The 19,343-nt window shown below is 40.7% G+C and overlaps 2 protein-coding genes across 12 annotated transcripts; one reads left to right on the forward strand and one right to left on the reverse strand.

Moving 5' to 3' along the window:
- Positions 1–423: 423 nt before the first annotated feature.
- On the forward strand, positions 424–12,056 carry LOC120554182 (metalloreductase STEAP3-like). 10 transcript variants are annotated; one of them, XM_039792880.1, is made up of 11 exons: positions 424–546; positions 1,233–1,289; positions 1,448–1,690; positions 2,849–3,115; positions 3,244–3,768; positions 3,894–4,055; positions 6,781–7,053; positions 9,770–9,874; positions 10,160–10,277; positions 11,657–11,719; positions 11,877–12,056. In XM_039792880.1, the coding sequence occupies exons 3-11, from the start codon at positions 1,463–1,465 to the stop codon at positions 11,948–11,950; spliced, it is 1,815 nt and encodes a 604-aa protein (XP_039648814.1). In that variant the 5' UTR covers positions 424–546; positions 1,233–1,289; positions 1,448–1,462; the 3' UTR covers positions 11,951–12,056. The 10 variants fall into 10 exon arrangements, with proteins under 10 accessions (XP_039648814.1, XP_039648815.1, XP_039648821.1 ...); XM_039792881.1 differs by having other exon boundaries at positions 433–526; XM_039792887.1 differs by lacking the exon at positions 1,233–1,289 and adding an exon at positions 9,276–9,366 and having other exon boundaries at positions 456–546; positions 6,781–7,064.
- Positions 12,057–12,924: 868 nt separating this feature from the next.
- Positions 12,925–19,333, reverse strand: LOC120554749 (secretin receptor). Of its 2 annotated transcripts, none has more exons than XM_039793780.1 (13): positions 18,834–19,333; positions 18,656–18,755; positions 17,966–18,052; positions 17,337–17,443; positions 16,153–16,262; positions 15,938–16,070; positions 15,615–15,768; positions 14,756–14,816; positions 14,578–14,647; positions 14,219–14,310; positions 13,797–13,935; positions 13,631–13,672; positions 12,925–13,534 (listed from the first exon to the last, which is right to left on the reverse strand). In XM_039793780.1, the coding sequence occupies exons 1-13, from the start codon at positions 18,900–18,902 to the stop codon at positions 13,349–13,351; spliced, it is 1,350 nt and encodes a 449-aa protein (XP_039649714.1). In that variant the 5' UTR covers positions 18,903–19,333; the 3' UTR covers positions 12,925–13,348. The 2 variants fall into 2 exon arrangements, with proteins under 2 accessions (XP_039649714.1, XP_039649713.1); XM_039793779.1 differs by having other exon boundaries at positions 17,966–18,079; positions 18,834–19,331.
- Positions 19,334–19,343: the final 10 nt, after the last annotated feature.

Raw genomic sequence — 19,343 nt, forward strand, 5'->3', positions numbered from 1 at the left:
AACCATTGTTATAACAGGAAGAAGAGCAAGAGTTAACAGACGTGTTAACATGTCTGTGAGACTGCTTTGGGCCAAATGTCAGCATGCCAGCATGCTGATTTTTTGCATGCACAATGCTTACCACTTTTGCCATCTACGTTTAGCGTGTTAGCATGCTGACAATAGTGAAGTATCCCCTTTTAATAATGTGGGTTGTACACATAACTGCAGCCTGTATAAAGAGGTTGTGTCACTTTTCCCCCTTCCTGTAAAGCACTTTGTAACCACTGTCTTTTAAAAGTGCTATTTGTGTTATTGTTGTAATGTGAACAGTCTATTATGTGGCTTCTGAATCGATTCCTAGATCATATTCATTGTATTTTCTACATTTGTGGAGCCCAGTGCTCTCTCTTTCTCCCTCGGTTTTATCTTCTGCACACACGTGGAGGCGTGGCATGGGCGGGGCTTTGGCTGCTGCGTCATCTTATCAGGAAGAAACGCATCAGCTTACAGAGAGCGGAGAAGCGGGCTGAGAAAGTACCTGAAAGTAGGTTAAAAAATATCGCTGTAAGTACCAACAGAAGCTACGTTATGTTATGCCATCCATTACTTGATCCAAATGTACACTGTGCGTTTTCCTTCGTCGTCCTGTGAATCAGGAGAGCAACTTTATTCGGAGGTTAAGTCTCCACGAGTTCAGTCAAGGACAACAAGCATGGTGGCGTCTGAAGTTTTTCTGTTATGAAGAGAATATCAATATGGATTTCTTGCAATTTAATGTTGTATTGCTAGTAGGTCGGCTTTAATAAATGGTACAACGTTACTTGAAACGGTTTCTGAAGAGTCGCGGCTTTCTGGTAAATTCGGCACATAGCTTGATGATAACCAATGCAGCACTTCTATAAAATGTACAATTTACTATTTCCACTACTAACGTAACCTATCTCACCTTAAGGGTGTATCGAACTTAACAGCGGAGTTCGGAATGAAGTTTTGCATGATTGGCAGACTTCTTTGTTAAACCTGCGTGGTTTTTATTATATTAACATTTTGGTATGTCATTTATGAGCCATCTGGATAGTTACAGAGTTGGCTGTTACAGTCTTCAGGGTGTGTAATATCCTTTTATTCTATTATTCGGACACAACGATGATGGGAATCCTAATAGCATCCGTATGGCAGATAGAACTGCATTTAATACTGCATGTTTTACATATTGTATTACTAATAATAATGATGACTTTTTATTGTAGTTCCCATGCTGGATGAAAAAGCAAGCCTCTAAGGTCTAGCCCTAACAATCTCTAGCTGTAAGTAAATAAGTAAATATTAACATCTTAATGACTTTAATGAAAAGTGTTTTGCTTTTCATTCTCCTTTTCTATTTCTTGCATTTTAGGAACAAGTTGAGGTAATATGGGTATAAATAAACATAAACCTAGTTAATGGCCATTTCTCTTCTCTATAGGTTTGTCAGTGCATTATGCCTGATGAGATGTCGAGGCCTTTAATCCGAGGCAGAGGTGAAGGAGGAGGCTCCAGACATCTTGAAGCCTCCATGTCTGAAGCTGGCACTCCAGTTATTGGCATTCTGGGTACGGGCGACTTCTCCCGCTCATTGGCTAGGAGGCTGGTGGCCTCTGGTTACCAAGTAGTGGTGGGGAGTCGAAACCCCAAACGCTGTGCGGCTTTGTTCCCTGAAGAGGCCGAGGTGACACACACACACACACACACAGTGACACTGACATTCACACTCACCATGTAATTGGTGTTTTTGTTTTTCTCCCGATGGTGATAATTATAGGTTTACTCTGACTTTATCCACAAGGCATAATAACTGTTGTTACTATCTTGAATAGATACCTAATCTGAGTCTGAGTCAGTTGTGGTATGGGAACAGAAGAATGCAGTTTATCCGACATTTTTAGAGTTTCAACTTCTATCGTCAGCATTGGCGAATAAGGAATCCACAAGGATTCTTATAAGTGCATTTTTTGTCAATCAGCATCAGATAATTATATGATATTGACATCTTCAAAAGATAAATACATTCCTAGCCATTTGAATGAAAATCTGATGAAGTTTATTCTAATTCCCTGGCCACTTATTTAGTTGATCACATAATCCTAAACTGCATACTATTACTGTGTCATGTTCCTCTTGTTATTATTATAATGTACTTTTAATGTGCATCTACTCCTCCTGATGGGAAGGAGGGCAGGGCAATATAAAGGTAAAGGTACTTTATTGTCACAATACACATACATGTAGCGAAATTCATTAATTTAACCCATCCCTCAGGGGAGCAGTGGGCAGCCATTTACAGCGCCCGGGGACCACATCGACATCGATATATGAGGCTAGATATTGTCTTAAATTTTGAATATAGTGATACATAGATATAAAATGTAGTGATATGACACAAGTGTTGTCTTTTCCTGGTTTTAAGTGATGTCATTTTTTGAACTTACCAGACTGGTCTAGCTGTTTTATTATTTGCCTTTACCCACTTAGTCATTATATCCACATTATTGGTGATTATTTATAAAAACTCTCATTGTGTTAATATTTAGTGAAAGCATCGATAGTCACACTACACACTACAATATCGCCACAAAATCAACATCATTGTAAGTTTGGCTTATTTAAAGCTAATGTACTTGCACTTACGTCTTGCTTTGCAGAGTTTGTACCTTCAAGGTTGAAAGCACTTAATTGGAAGTCGCTTTGGATAAAAGCGTCAGCTAAATGACATGTAATGTAATGTAAAAATGTAATGATGTATTTGGTCAAAAATATCGTGATATTAGTTTTTTCATATTGCCCAGCTCTAATGTGAAGTATAACCATTTCTATCTTTGTCTTCCAGGTGACCTCCCAGATGGAGGCAGCCAGCCAGGCAGACCTGGTTTTTGTCGCTGTGTTCCCCGAGCACCACTCCACGCTGCTGGACCTGAAGCCGACACTAGCTGGAAAGACACTGGTGGATGTCAGCAATGGTTTGAGAATCAACCAAGACGGGCCTTCGAATGCCGAACAGCTGGCCGACCTGTTTCCAGAGAGTTCTGTAGTCAAAGGGTTTAACACCATATCAGCCTGGACGCTCCAGATGGGACCTCGGGATGGAAGCAGGCAGGTAGGTAGATTCACGGAGGCCCAGTGAAGCTTCTGACTTCAGATGAAATGTTTCCTGAAAGAAAAGAGTCCAGATTTAGGGGCTCTCTGAACTCAACCTCATCTTTTTTTATTTTTTATTTTTTCTAGATTTTGCTGTGCAGTAACAGTAGCAAGGCCAAGACTTCGGTGATGCAGCTCTGTCGCAGAATGGGCTTCGTCCCCATCGATATGGGCCTCCTCTCCTCTTCTCTGGAGATCGAAAACCTCCCCCTCTATCTATTCCCCTCCTGGCGCATCCCAGTCCTCTGCACCCTGTCCCTGTTCATCTTCTTCTACACGTACAACTTCCTCCGGGATGTCCTGCAGCCCTACGTCACAGCGCGCAAGAGTGTTTTCTACAAAATGCCCATCGATACCGTTAACGTCACTCTTCCCTCCGTGGCCTTGGTGATGTTGGCGCTGGTCTACCTGCCTGGTGTGTGCGCCGCTTTCCTCCAGCTGTGGTCGGGCACCAAGTACAACCGCTTTCCTAATTGGCTGGACCGGTGGCTAACCAGGAGGAAGCAGCTTGGACTGTGTAGCTTCCTGTGTGCAGTTCTACACGCCATCTACAGTCTGTGCCTCCCCATGAGGAAGTCTGCCCGCTTCAAACTACTCAGCGATTTTAAACAGGTGATCGAAATAAGCAGGGGAATGTTTTACACTTTCATATAAACGCTGACTGTCGCAACAGTGTAGTATGTGCAAAACACTCAACCCTGGACACAGGATTTAGTTGTTTATTGTGTGATGTCCAGGTGAAGGAGGGGGAGGACTTTTGGATTGACGAGGAGGTGTGGAGGATGGAGCTGTACCTCTCAGTGGGCATCATGGCCCTCGGGCTGCTCTCTCTGCTGGCTGTCACCTCGCTGCCCTCAGTGGCCAACACTGTCAACTGGAGGGAGTTCAGCTTCATACAGGTACACACACACACAGAGTGATTTACTAGTTACATAAAGAAACACAAGAAATATATATATATATATATATATATATATATATATATATATATACTGCAACATGGATGGGTTTCTATTCTTCTTGGATGCAGGGTAAAAGACAGATAGAATTAATATGGAATGATTGACAGACAGTTATGACACATAAACATGCAGGCAGAATTAGGCATCACGCTGATGTGTGACAGACGCACACTAGGTGTCCTACATGCTCACATGGCACATACAAACACTGTGTTGGCCCAGTTTTGGCATTAAACGTGGGCTATGACAAACCATCAGGAGTGTTGTGACTCGGTACACACACACACACAGACACACACACACACACACACACACACACACACCACACACACACACTTCCTCCTCTCCTCTTTAACTTCCCCCATCGTGGCCTCCATTTCTCCAGGACTCGTGGTCCGTTGGTGCTGCTTTTTCCTTTCATCTTTCCGTTCAGCTAATCCGGTGGCTGTCAGATTAGTCATGTGCGGACAGCCGGAGCAATAAAAAAGCAACTTTCTGCCCAGCACATCTAGACTTGCTTCCTGCAGCTGCAGGACAGTGTGTCGTGTGTGTCGTGTGTGTCGTGTGTGTCGTGTGTGTCGTGTGTGTCGTGTGTGTCGTGTGTGTGTGTGTGTGTGTGTGTGTGTGTGTGTGTGTGTACACATCAGTCTCTCTCATACTTGATTTACCACAATTACACACTAATGGTTCTTTGGGTTTAGTCCCTAAAGGCAGAACATTGTCCACATGACCTGTATGTGTTTTGATTATTATTATTTTTTTTTTAAGTTTAGCAAATTGATAATAAGAAAAACGAGCCACAGCATTTGTTAAATACTCTAAGCCAGAGATGTGTTGAGCTTGTGTCCGACTCATTGTATTTCAGCAGTTTCTCATTAAAAAGTAAGTAGAACGTGGTAACCACGCATTAACTGTCCCCTCTGTAATGTTACAGTACAAGACTTTTTTTTTGTCCCGTTACTGATCCTCATTATGTAAGACATGAGGTCCAGTTGAAGTCTCTACTTACAATGTTCATAATCACTTTTTGCTGTGCTCTTTGTTACACCAGAGAACATAATAGGGTTCGGTAAAGTGCAGCAGGATGTGCTGACAGTCCCGAGACTTAGATTTCTCTATGTAGGTCCATGTAACGATGATGATGCAGGATGACATCATCAAACTGTCAGGCCATATGACTTCATGTTTACAGCTCTTGGTTTGTATGTAGAAAGTGTGTGAACAAAAACCAGACAAGGCAACAATGTATAATTTTACTGTAAAAGTCACAACTTGATTTCAATATTTTTATTTTGAGAGAAAAACATATTAGTATAGCATTGTTTTTGTTACTGTGATTATGTACAAGAAAAACCATAACCATGCAAACAGTGGTCTCTACATTACATAAAATAAAACGCATCATATGACGTAAGTTTTACTTTACAGAAATGGCAAATATGTGCGGTGGAATAGTCTCATGTAATGCCATAATCTTAGACCGGCAGAGTAAATCAGTGAATTAAGTGTTCCAGGCTCACAGAAATATAAGAAGAAGAAGACTGCCGATTTGCTATATTTCTGGTATTGTCATCAAAATCCACAAACGGACCAAAATCAACAATACTTTCCGACTCCATAACTGTCTGTTGCTCTCAGTCCCAGCTGAGGACATATATCTTCACAACTGGTCACAAATATATAGTTTCATCTTATTCTTTTTTTAAAGAAAAATTATTTCCTGGAACAGCACTGTAGGTTTAGCTAACCGAGGGCATGTAGTGTATTTGTTGGGGACTAGTTTCAACAGCGGATTATTACAGGTTCACAAATATATCCACTTTAAATACCACAAGACAATTTTTGTCAAAGTAGGAAAAGAAGGTGTAGCTAATCACATTGATAATTGGTTGTATCCCATTTAGGTGAGCCAGTTCCAGTGGTTTGTATGGTACACGCTGGCTCACGGAAGAGGACTTCCTGGAACTGTTAATGTCCGTGCTTCCACCCTTTGCTTTTCCCACTCTTGCTTTTCCCGCTCTGACGGCTCAAAATGTCTGCTGTAAAAAGGTACCACAATCCCCCAAATTCCCATATGATTCTTTAGACACACCTCGGGAAACCTTTTGCTATTGCTATCAATCTACAATGATTATTTTGCTGGGTATCTTTTTTTTTTTTTTTTTTTTTTTTAATTGCTGCCGTTCCGCTGTAATAAAATGTCATCACTCTTGTCAAGTGGAAATAATTATGATCCGCTCTGCCCTGTGTGTGTGTGTGTGTCTGTGTGTGTGTGTGTCTGTGTGTCTGTGTGTCTGTGTGTCTGTGTGTCTGTGTGTGTGTGTCTGTGTGTGTGTGTGTGTGTTTAAAAAGAAAACAAAAGTGTATTTTTTAACTCCTGGTCCCTATTTGACGCACCCTAGGAAGTTATTTTTAATGAGTGGTCCCTGTAGGTACAGTATATGGCACACACATACATAAGTGGGGTTGATTTAGGTCATGAGCGGTAGGTCAGTGTGTTTCCTGAGGGTCTGCAGCAGCAGCCTGTAACACAGTGAGTTAATGTAGTGGACTGGGAACTGAAGAGGAGTCACTTCAAACCATGAGGGCCATATATTTGATAATGATACATTGTCTTCACTTCCAAATGCAATCTGTGACCTCCTCCTTTCGCCTCCTGCAGTGCACACTGGGTAACTGTGCCCTGACCATGGCCACCCTCCACACACTCCTCTTTGGCTGGGACCGTGCCTTTGATCCGGCCCAGTACCGCTTCTGCCTGCCTCCCACCTTCGTACTGGTCCTGATTCTTCCCCTCGCCGTCCTGCTGGGCCGCCTGGCTCTCTGTGTGCCCTGCGTGGCCCTGCGGCTCCGACAGATCCGCCGCGGCTGGGAAAAGAGCAGACACATCCGATTCACCCTGCCGGACGGCGACTGCCGCAACGGGCTGGAGGATGTCAGTAATGTGTGAGAAACACACTGTAAGGTGTGTGTGTGTGTGTGTGTGTGTGTGTGTGTGTGTGTGTGTGTGTGTGTGTGTGTGTGTGTGTGTGTGTGTGTGTGTGTGTGTGTGTGTGTGTGTGTGTGTGTGTGTGTGTGTGTGTGTGTGTGTGTGTGTGTGTGTGTGTGTGTGTGTGTGTGTGTGTGTGTGTGTGTGTGTGTGTGTGTGTGTGTGTGTGTGTGTGTGTGTGTGTGTGTGTGAAGTAGAGCTCCTTATGTGTGCACTCATGAATATAAACACCACTCACACAGGAGATGAATGATTTATACAGCCTTGGAATGTATTGAAGGCTCGTCTCGAAGTCCCACTGCGAGATTTCAGAGATGCGTGAGCTTCTTTCTATCAAATTAGCCGGTAGTTCCTTAGTCGTCAACCTTATTGCACTATGCATCGTCACTAATCGGTATTTAGTTCTCTAATTTATTGTTATGTATTAGTACTCTAGTTGAAGAACTATAGGAGAACAATATTAGCTTCTGGTTTAATTTATGCAAACCAGTCCCTGTTACACTTCTAATGAACCTGCAGTACAACAGAGTTTTGCACAAGTGAGCATTTGAAATATGATTTCTTGGCTTGTGCATTCCTGTTGGATAATTATATTTTCTTTCGGCACTTCAGGACTTCTACACAGATTTTTATTTTTTTTTGTCAGCCAGTCTTCAACATAGCCCAACATTGTTATGAGGTTTTTCACTGGCAACAATGTTTCATTTTGCTTCTAACAGCTCGTTTTGCAAACATTTGACAATTTGATGTGCTGTAATATTAATTCAAACTGTTCGGGACTGTATGGAAATTATTCGGGTGGGGAGGGAGGCATTTTATATGATGTACCCCAATTTAAATATTTGATGTCCTCCACAATTACACAAATTAGAGAAGTAGCAATTACCAAATGTACGGCAAATGATGTGTACCTTTTTTATATTCTAGACATATTTGTGTTCGAACCAAGGATTGCTAAATGTAAAGCACCTGTTTTTATGCACAAGGAAATGCCAAGTGATGTATGCAAAGGAAACTTAAAGTGTCTTGGTTAATGGGCTGAAAACATGGGTCCAGAACTGAAAAAGAATTCAACATCTCCCTGTTTCTGACCATCCCTCCCCCCCGAATAATTTCTGCACAGTCCCTTACTCAGGTGGTGTTTATGAATTGTTCCGTGCCGAGACTGAAGCTGAAAAACACTGCTGCTGTAGCTGCCACACTTGGCTGCAGTGTGTCGGTTTGCAACATCTAGTACAGACAAGTTTTAGAAAATGATCATTGACACATAGCCCTTTTTTTTCTTTTTTTTTCTCTTTTACATTACAATGTGATGTTGTGCTAACTGACCTGCTGATTAAGTACCCATCAGCACAAACATTGAAATATCAATAGGCTGTTACAGAACTGTTTTACTGTTTTCATTATTAGCATGAAAAGCACAGTTTTCAGCTGTTGTTGTGTTTTATAATACGAGTTTGTATTTGATCAGTTTTGTGAATTTGCCAAAGATGATTATCGTTCCATGATAGGTAGTAGTTGAATGAATCTAAATGACTATGTCAAAGTAGTGTACTGAAATGTAAGCAGTTTCTAACCAGAAATGCGCGAATGGAAATTATTCAAATGGATATTTCGAGAACATAGAATAAACCATTTTGTTCCACATTTCTTTTCACTATTGTATTGTCTTAAATAATGGTAATTGATTTTTAAATCTTCATGTAAGGATTTATTAATTGAGTCAAAGGCTGGAATAACACACAACTGTCTTCACTGTATAAAGATTATACTAATGTCCACTGATAATGATGAAATGAAATAATAATGATGAAATGAAATGATAATCTAATCTCAGGCCGAACCCAAAGTGTGCAACAGCAATGAACCCACCACATCGTGAAATATGTGGATGCTGCCATCTTGTGGTTGAGGAATATTTTTCCCCCTGTTTTCCAAAGGTAGAAACTTTTTCTTTGACATGAATATGTACTTTGGAAAACACAAGTAATAAGTGACATTTGGTTTTCATACAGCTCCTTCAAAACAAAGTCAACAAATCGTGTAAAAAACGGGTGCATAACCTAAGTAAAGGATTCAATCTGTTCTTGTGTCGTTAAAGTAAAAGAGAATTTCTTGTCAAATATGTGAAAGGAGGCTAGAGGTTTTGTTAAAAATATGTTTTGCAGCGCTGCAAGCGTAACTGGAAACCCCCGGTGTTATCGGTCCACTGCATACGTAGCTGTGACAGAATCTTGTTTCAGCAAAAATGAATTGAAGGTAAGATGAGTATAATTATCTTACCTTGTAAAAGAAGTCATGGCAAGTGTTAAGATATAATGTATGGCAGGGCGCCCAGATAGCTCAGTTGGTAGAACGGGCACCCTTTACTCCTCGACGCAGCGGGCCCGGGTTGGACTCCGACCTGCGGCCGTTTGCTGCATGTCATTCCCCCCTCTCTCTCCCCTTTCATTTCTTCAGCTGTCCTGTCAATAAAGGCCTAAAAATGCCCAAAAAATCAAATTAAAAAAAGATATAATGTATGACATAACTTAAATTGTCATATTGAACTATATCGTTCCCTTATAATTAAAGAATTGTAAAAGTGTCAAGAAATTAGTCTTTTGCTGTCTTCGCTGGCGGTGTGGCCTTAAGGAGCTACCTCCCACTTTATGCTCCTCAGCAAATCCCAGCCCAGAAAAAGGACACTATTGCAGGACGAGTTGGACAAGCAAGGTGCAGCAGCAGAAGCAGCAAGGTGTGTCAGTTTCAACCGGCAGTCATGAATGTAAGTACTCTTCTAAATTTAAGCCTTCCCTACAATGTTTCCTAGAAGATTTATGGGACTATTAAGTTATCTCTCAGGGATGTTTACTCATCCAGATTCCCAGGGAGGTTGTTACAGAGCAGGAATCCCTCCGCTCAGCTACGTGTAAAGTCTTGTGTAAATGTAATGAGGCGATGATTTAGATAATTGAACAAGAGTATAAAAAAAAAACCATTTTGCAAATAAGTAAGTCAGGTCATAAGAAGATGAGTCTGTATCAGCTTTTGTTTTGTCTGATCCTATCAGGATTCCTTTGAGCAAGCAGTAGAGGACGTAAAGATACTGAAACAAAGACCCGGCTATGGAGTGCTGGGTGAAGTGTATGGTTTATATAAGCAAGCCACAGTCGGCGATGTTAACATAGGTGAGTCTCTGTAGCGCAAACGCTTCGTTAAGGTTTCTAACATTGTAGAATTTATATGAAAACGCACAAAAAACCCGCTTTCTGTTGAGTAGTCCAGTACTTATGGAAAGGGAGAGTAGCAGCAGGGTGTGGTGAGAAAGAATGCAGTTTGACAAGTTAGATGTCTTTGTGTGAGAGACGGGGTGTTACAGTAGCCCAAAATTCTGGGCCCTGTAGAAAGGAAATTTTCTATGGGCCCCTCCCACAGCTATTCATTCTAGCATCTTTCCTCACACGAGGGCCCTGGGTACTCAGTCTCCTTCCCCCCCACCCCCCAGTCAGACACCCCTGGTGAGAGATCCCATGACTGATTTACATGAAGCGGTTTATTAAAAATAAAAAAAGTACAGTCTTACAAAAAACAAATGCAGGAAACAATTTTTGACTGTGTGCCCATACTGTATGACAAAAAAAGAACTATTATGAACATGATTCAAAATGAGGATTTTTTTTTTTCTTCTTTTTTTTTAAGATTAGTTTTTGGGCATTTGTAGGCCTTTTATTGACAGGACAGCTGAAGAAATGAAAGGGGGGAGAGAGAGGGGGGAATGACATGCACCAAAGGGCCGCAGGTCGGAGTCCAACCCAGGCCCGCTGCGTCGAGGAGTAAACCTCTATATAAGGGCGCCCGCTCTACCAACTGAGCTATCTGGGCGCCTCAAAATGAGGATTTTAAGGATCTGGTTTCAGATCTGAAGTATTCCTCTATAACATTAAATATGAATGGCTAAATGTGAGAGAAAAAAAAAAAAACACTATTATGGGAATCTAAATCTGAAAACTACATTTCAGTGATACATTTAGTACATTTTACTCTGTTCATTTGACAGCTTTAGTTACTTAACAGATTCAAATTATAGATACAAAATAGTTGAATTAGCTTCATGGTGACCAACTGCAACAGTAGTAATATTCCTAAATATACACTAGCAAGTATTCTAGAAATACAGAGGTCTCCAGTCCAGGACCCCTAATCCTATCTCTAAATGTTTTAATGTTTTTAATTACATGCATTTTATTTTGTATTTAATCTATTAAGTAAACGGTTCAATTATTATTTTGTCTTCACTTTTTGTATAACTTTTGTTTCCCAACAGTAAGTGAACTGAATCATGTATTTACTTATTCATTGGTCTAAAACTATAAACATTTTTAATGTATTGACTGTAAAAAAAGACTACAATCAGCCTATAAAATACCCATCATATGTACGTTTTTAATAGTAGAACGTGATAGTGATAATAGTATAACACTATATAAACTGCATGAGTAGTTTTGACACTTAAAGTGCATTATGTTTCAGTTATTTCAGTTATTGACGGTTGCTTTTACATCCACAGGGCGTCCAGGGATATTTGACCTTGCAGGACGAGGAAAATGGGATGCATGGGAACGAAGGAAAGGTCCGATTTATAGAAGTTTTTATTTGTATATAAATAACATGAAAGATTATATGCAAAACATAAAACTGATGTATTTTACCTTACGTGGTTAAAAATAGTTAGTGTTTTTGTCCTGCAAAAACTAACTGGTTTTCTTGGGTCCATTTTGAACCAACAGGTCTGTCCAAAGATGAAGCAATGGCCGCCTATGTTAAGTTGGTGGAGGAGCTGAAGAAGGAATATGGGTTCTAGAGTCTGTTTCTCACAAATTATTTTGTACCGTAGCTTTTTCAACATCACATTTCTCACTTCTCAATAGTAACTCAAAATTAAAGTCAGATTTGACATGCCGCTCCAATCTTTGGTACTTTGTTACTGTGTAAAGCGTGATTTATGGCTTTCGCCATAGCCTACGTAAGTGCCCTGAAGTTTATATTTGTGTCTTGGTGTGTGCGTCGAGCCAGCATACGTGTGCGTGTGTGTGTATGGGGAGTGTGTGGTAAAGCGAGGGAGAAGTGAGAGAGTGACTTGATTATCGTCACAGCGAGCAGTGACTCTAGAGTCCTAGTGAGAGAAACAAAGTGTCTCCCCTGTTCTTTTTGACGGTGGTGGGAAATCTGGAGCAGGAAAAGTTAACTATCTCCTTGATTTCATGTTGTTTATGGAGAAGGAGAACCAGGAAATGAGTTGGGGAATGCAACGCTACCAAGCCATGGCTGAGTGACGTATGTCGCCGCGACGCGTAGTAAATTTTTCAAGAGGTGCACGTCAGGCTACAGCGCAGGTCTGTGTCTCCACGTACCTATACGTACGTAGCCACGGCGTAGATTTTACGCAGAAACATAAATCACGCTTAAAGGACAAATCCGGCGCAAAATGAACCTAGGGGTTAATTACATATGTGTACCGAGTTGACCGTTCTCTGGGATCTGTTTTCATGCCAAGCGAATGTGACCAGTTTTATCGAAAACCGCTAATTAGCTTATAACGCTAGTCGCCGGCGCAGAGGGTAAAGTAAAAAGAAATCGCTATTTCTACACCACTAACAAGGCTCAAAATAGCACCACACTTCCACGGTAGCATAATGAGGGTCCCTACATGTAGAGTTGCATTATGGGAAATGTAGGATCAGGTGTTTTTTGAGACAAAATAGGCAAACAGGATATCTTAGCCTCTACTTCATAAATTCTAACCATTCATCCCCCCCCCCCTTTTTCTGTGTCATTCAAGTCCCCAAAACTTAATGGTGCAATAGTAAATAACTGTAGTACCCCCTTTAATTGGTATTTAAAAATGTAAGTATCATTTATTTATATAGCGCTTTTCACAGATGAAAATCACAAAGTGCAAAAAATGGATATCTATATATGTGACATTTGAACATCATTGCCAAATTCATTTTAATACATTATAAGAAGAACTACAAACAAGTGCACCTGGCAGCTTACTAACTGGGCATCTACAGTGCATTTTACATCCTTGCGTCATCAAGTAAAAACACTCCAGGGATAAGAAAACTATGCATTTGACAGTACCACAGTATTAAACACCCAAGCTGCAGTTGTGTACTAACTGGCTGTCAGCAATAAGCCAGGATCCTTTATGTATATCGACGACAAGAGTGAGAAAATGAGCCAATCCCAACTCGAATCACATCTGTACAGTATCCACGGGGAGTCCGCTGGCTGCCGGGCTGCCTGGAGAGCAGGGCAGCAGGGAGACCTGTGTTTGGGGAGAGCCGCTGTGGCTCATGGAGCCATGATGCTGCCGGCGCTGACTGGGGAGGTGCTGAGTCAGCCTCCACCTCCTCCACCTCCTCTGAAACTCATGCTGCACCTGGAAAATGTTGTACATTATAGATCCCACATTTGCTCTACACTTTAACTTTTGGGAGCTTTGAGTTTAGTCTCTAATTGGCTAAGCGTTTCTTACCTCCCCGTTAATGAAGCAGTAGAGCACAGCGACCACAAAACCCTTTAGAGATGTGAGGAGAAACGGTGAGGGGAGTTTGATCTGTCATTATTCTGACTCGATTAGACTCTCTCTCTCTCTCTCTCTCTCTCTCTCTCTCATTCATTCATTCATTCACCCAATTTACCTGTGTGGATGACAGAGCCAGCTCTGCAAATGTCCATATCTGAAATACTGAGCTGCTGACTTCAACGGGTAGGAAAACAAACAGGATGTAATGCAGACCAAACAGAGCCACCAGAAAAAATGTGGATTTGATTAGCCTCCTGGTGAAAGGAAAAAAGGGAAGCATTTTTAACCATAAAATGTTTCATTCCAGGCATTGACCCTACTGTATTATGTCCTTATATTTGCGTCAGTCCCTGTAAAACTGACCTGCTTGTGTTTGTACTGTTACTCGGATTAACAAAGCAAATGGGAGGAATCTTTATGACCTTATCCAATGCAAAGTACATTCCCGTTCCTCAAAGACTCTGCTTTTTCCTCCACTTTACCTAACAGATATATAGTGTAACTGGGCAACAATCCCACAGTGTGATCACTACTCACTTGTACTGGCTGAATTCATTCCTCTGTGCATCTGGCATTCTTAGTTTGTTCACCAGTATCCTCAAAATGCCCCCAAAAAAGATGAGATTGATCTGAAATGAGTAAAACACTATTGTTATACTATTTTGTCATGCACGTTGTTCAACATTTTGGGAATAATGCTAGTTTGCTTTCTTGCCAAGAGCTAGAAGAGAAGATTCATCCCACTCATGTATGTGAGAGTGGTATCGATCTTCTCATCTAACTCTTGGCGAAAAGGTGAATAACTATATTCTCCAAAATATCAAACTATTGTTTTTTTTTTATAATGTCTTAAAAAAAGAATGGAATTTAAGTCAAAAAGAAAATAAGGTTTTTACAGATATAGTCAGAAGAACTGGTACTCGAAGAATCCACCAAATCCATTCATGTCTCCTGGTTTCCCAACAGCTTTGGCAATGAAGTAAGAAATTGTTTTCAAATGACACACTTAAAATATAATAAAGATAATATAGAAACTGCAAATGAATGAGTGAAACCAATTGTTAGTCCCCTTACCCTTCGTCTTCATAAAAATACTTGGCGCATCCCCAGGAGACAATAACAATCAAAGGTAAACCTGTGTGATAAAATCAATCTTGGGTAAATGGAAGCAAAGACAAAAGGTGCTATATAATATTATTTCAAAACGTATTTCTGCAACTTTAAACTAGCACTGTGAGGCCATAGTGCGTAACAGTTAGGCCTCCTGCACACTGCCTGCGTGGTGTGTCTGTTTTTATTTCGGCTCCCCTGTTAACAGGTTAGAGCTTGTGCACTGCTTGCGTGACACGCACGTCTCAGGCGCCGCGCCGGAAATGTGTGCATGCTAAAAATAGAACTGACGCCTATTTTTCACGCGACACGCAAGCGTGTTGGAAGGGTTTCCAGGCAAAATAGAATACAAAAAGATGTTTATATGTCATTTTGACATGAATACATATTAATAAATGACATGTTGATGTTTGAAAGTCTCGAGGTTTTGACATAAATGCAGGTGTAAATGTAAAAAAGTAATAATAATTGATTTTCAAATATTGCACCTGTCATTACAGAACAAAATATTCTGTATCCTATTTTGCCGTCAATGCTGCCGACGTTTTCTTTGCTGATAACAAATCCGTATATATTTATGTTGAACATTTAATTTTATCAATGGGAAACCTAGTACATGTGTACAGACAAGGCTAGCAGCAGCGCCGCGTCAGACACGTTTCTGGTGTGAAAAGATAGAAAACGCCACGCAACAGAAACGCCAAGCTCACGCCACGCAAGCAGTGTGCAGGAGGCCATCAGATGTTATGGCTGATTTATTGCATTCATGTGACTTTTGTTTTTGTGTGAAGCAAAGAGAAAGGTGCACTTGATTTCTCCCTACCCCAGCTTAGGACGATGTACCCGGCGAGGTGTTTCTTCAGGGAGAAGAAGGAGCGGCTCACCAGGGTGAAGAGGAAGTGACCCTCCGCCAGCAGCCAGCTGTAGTTTGCCAGGATGGAGTAGTTGGAAAACATCAACACCACCTTACATGCCACCTGCCGCACAGAAAAGAAGGCTGTGTTAATCAGACACTCCTATGTAAATAAGATATAAAATAAGAACACCTTTCTGTAACTGTGTAATGTAGTAGATTAAAATGAGCATCGGCTAGTAATTAAAAATGGGAGGGTGTGACAAAAAAAGGGTCCATGCATCCATACGTACAGGGTAGTGGTCACAGTGATAGAGCTCTTCATTGGTGAACAGCAGAGAATCTCTGATGAAGATGAAGATGGCTCTCAGGATGAAGGAGATAAACAGCTGGATGTGAATGTGGTTCCTGGTACAGTGCAGCTTTCTGCAGAAATAGTAAGATTCAACCAATGCATTTCACATTAGTTGAAGGAGAGAGAAAGGGCTACGAAAAGGTGTTTTCTCACCTAAACAGACAGAATATGGTGACGGCGATGGTGAGGGAGATGAGAGAGAGTGTGTATCCGGCTGTGTACATGGTCTTCACGTAGGAGAAATACAAATGGGAGTCTGAGGACTGAACAAGGGAAAGAGAGCAGCACTTTATCACCTCCAAAACAGCATGATTTGACAATATACTGTAGCTAGCGCTCCCAATAATTACAAAGATTACAATAACAGCCATTGTGCAGGGACTTGAGAAGCCCAAGGGAAAGTTTTCTACTTGTTGTGCTAATGTAAAAAATCCTAATGTTAACTACAAACGTATTTATCACACACTGCAGATTAAGTTATATCTGCCCAGTAAAACATTTCACTCTTTTGTGTGGCTTTTTATTTCTCTTACAGCTGATTTTTTTTTTTTTACACCAAAGATTCTTTAACCCTCTCATTCTTAGTCTCGCGTTGCCAGACCTTCCTTCGCAGCGCTGCGAAGGAAGGTCTGGCGAGTCCACACAACATTCCGGGATGGGAGAAAAACGTGCTCTGGTTTATTGGCATGTCTTTAAACCAATCACAATCGTCTGGGTCGGCGCTAGGCGCCAGACGGAGCAACAGCGCCGCTGCAAAATAGCATTGGGAAGAAACTTATTTTGGTGGAACATGTGTACGTTCAAAAGTTGTTTTAGTCGTGCAACAGAAAACTCAGATTGGACAGATAGTCTAGCTAGCTGTCTGGATTTACCCTGCAGAGATCTGAGGAGCAGTTAACCATAGTCCTCAGAAATCAACCAGAGTTTAAAATGCCAACACGAAGAAAGCAGAAGGAGACGGACATCCGGCCGAAAAGAAGGGACATCCGGCGGCATTTCCGGCGACAGCTGAACAATCTCGGAAATGAAACATCGTTGATATATCTTATTTGCTTGTATACTTTTATGGCTGAAAAGGAAGTGATGAATCTCAGGTATAGGGACCCTACTCTCTTCCCATTGGCTCACAGACCTAAGTATGCATAGAAACACTAGTTATAGTCATATACAATTCTTTCAAATCGACATATGTTAAGCTTCTCCACCATCTCAAGAGATACAGTATGTCTGTACTCAGATAGAATAGTACTCTGATAATGCAAAACTGGGTGCTTTGTGCTTCATAGCTTTTTATTAGATAAACTACACATAGTGTGTGCATACAAGTTACCACCAACCTCTCTGAGAAAGTGAAGCGTCTCATTGAAAGTGTATCCACATGCATCTTCATGTGGGACGAGAGGGTCTGTCCAGCCACTGGCAGTGCAGTTGCGATGCACTTCAGCTGCAAAACAGCAATAAAAACCTGCGTCTGTCACTGTTGTCTGAGAGTGCATTTGAGCCGAACAGAAAAATGAATGTATCCTGGAAAATATAATTTCTTATGAGGATGTTTTTTTCAGGAGTATGCATAGCACGTAGATCTGTGTTCACAAACTTGGATTTATTGGACAGTAAAAAGCTGCCAAACCATTACTTTCCCTTATCAGGTGCTTCAATAAACATGTAGTTCTTTAGATAAATGATCATCTATCATCCTCATTTCTTAATAGACGTAGCACTCCAGTGTGTTACACAATGTCTCTGTGTGCATAGGCTTTTTATGGCTAAATGTTTGGATAGACACCCTGAGAGGGAAAACATGTCTTAATCCTCGATGGAAACAAATCAGTTTCCCGGCAAATAATTAACCAGTAGATAGATCTAGATAATGGGTGACTGATTTTGTGTGTGTGTGTGTGTGTGTGTGTGTGTGTGTGTGTGTGTGTGTGTGTGTGTGTGTGCGCGCGCAAGAGTAGTATCTCACCTTCGGAATTGAAGAACTCTGGACATGGCTGAGAGACGGTATCCCCAAGAGAAGCAGGAGGCCAGCAGTTCAGTTCATCCCACATTCCTTGACAGTGTACACTTATATTGTTTTCTTCATAGATGGAACAAAAATTACACTTTTTTTTTTCATTTTATTTGCTGGGATTCTAGATAGATAGATAGATAGATAGTTTAATTGTCATTGCATATCTCTACACAACGAAATTAAGATGACATCAATCACTCACTTAGCAGAATAATGGATAGAAGGATAAAAAGTGACACTGTCAACACACACACACACACACACACACACACACACACACACACAGTCACCCATTACACAAAAAAAGAGAAATAAATATATCTGAGTAGATGTTTTAGTTGCAGGATAAAACACTACAAAACCACCATATCTGGATTAATCTTGATCCTTCAGTATAAAACGCATTCTGCCTCATGAAAGTCTTGGATTTCAAGGAGCATAATGTTAAGGGACCACTAGATGTCACTAACACCACGTCAAATTTCTGTAGGTTAAAAAAAGCTTAATTCAAAGATTTTATTCGTTTCGGAGATCATCGTTTCTTTCAATGGAACGCAGCAATCTCGATTCATTCAGTATTCTTTAAAATAAAAAATAAACAAAAGGTGTAAAATACACAATTTAGAAACTGTACTGACTCACCTGTTGTTTTTTGTGACTTAAAAAGTAGCAGATCTGTCATGCACTTTTCCTCCTCTTTCACAAGATGAACATGAGGATGACACCATGATGACGATTTTGCCTGTGAATAAGGAGACAATAATGCACTTGTTCTTAACATATATATATATTCAAATCAAACACGCATCTTTGTTCTCACCTGGGGTAACAATAGCACTCCAATAAGTCCAACTTTTTTCATTGTGTCTGACGGGTTCCTTTTTTCCATCAAGATAGGTAAGGCTACCTAGGTCCAGACCTCAAGCCGTATATCTGATTATATCTGAATGAAAAGCAAGCATCCTGCCATGCAGCAGATATAGGAAGTCTGAAAATCAAACATAGGCCTCTTTAGAGTGTCGATAATTATGCACATTATACCTTAGGACAATCTGATAAGCGCTTATCAAGATAGTTATGATACAATCCGAACTTCCTTTCTGGACTTTCAAAATAAAGACTTTATTCATGGGCACGTATAGTAGTATATGAAATAACAGATACTTTGAATCTTTGGTACTAATAAAGTCATAGTAAATTGTAAAATGTGAATCTGTTTTCATTGCACACCACATTGTTTGTACTCTATGCTTTTATTTTGAAGGTGGAATGGCTAGTTTCTGGTCTTAATTTTTTTAACTTGACGTGGTTTAATGACGCTGGCATCCAA

This window comes from Perca fluviatilis, chromosome 24 (assembly GCF_010015445.1).
Source record: "Perca fluviatilis chromosome 24, GENO_Pfluv_1.0, whole genome shotgun sequence".
Lineage (NCBI taxonomy): Eukaryota > Metazoa > Chordata > Actinopteri > Perciformes > Percidae > Perca > Perca fluviatilis.

Coding starts and splice junctions, on each gene's coding strand:
- LOC120554182 (XM_039792887.1), top strand. CDS start 1,463: ATGCCTGATGAGATGTCGAGGCCTTTAATCCGAGGCAGAGGTGAAGGA. Junction 1,691..2,848: donor TGTTCCCTGAAGAGGCCGAG/GTGACACACACA, acceptor TTTGTCTTCCAG/GTGACCTCCCAGATGGAGGC. Junction 10,278..11,656: donor AGTCGGCGATGTTAACATAG/GTGAGTCTCTGT, acceptor TTACATCCACAG/GGCGTCCAGGGATATTTGAC.
- LOC120554749 (XM_039793779.1), bottom strand. CDS start 18,902: ATGGAAAAAAGGAACCCGTCAGACACAATGAAAAAAGTTGGACTTATT. Junction 17,444..17,965: donor AGAGTTCTTCAATTCCGAAG/GTGAGATACTAC, acceptor GCTGTTTTGCAG/CTGAAGTGCATCGCAACTGC. Junction 14,817..15,614: donor GTACATCGTCCTAAGCTGGG/GTAGGGAGAAAT, acceptor TTTATCACACAG/GTTTACCTTTGATTGTTATT.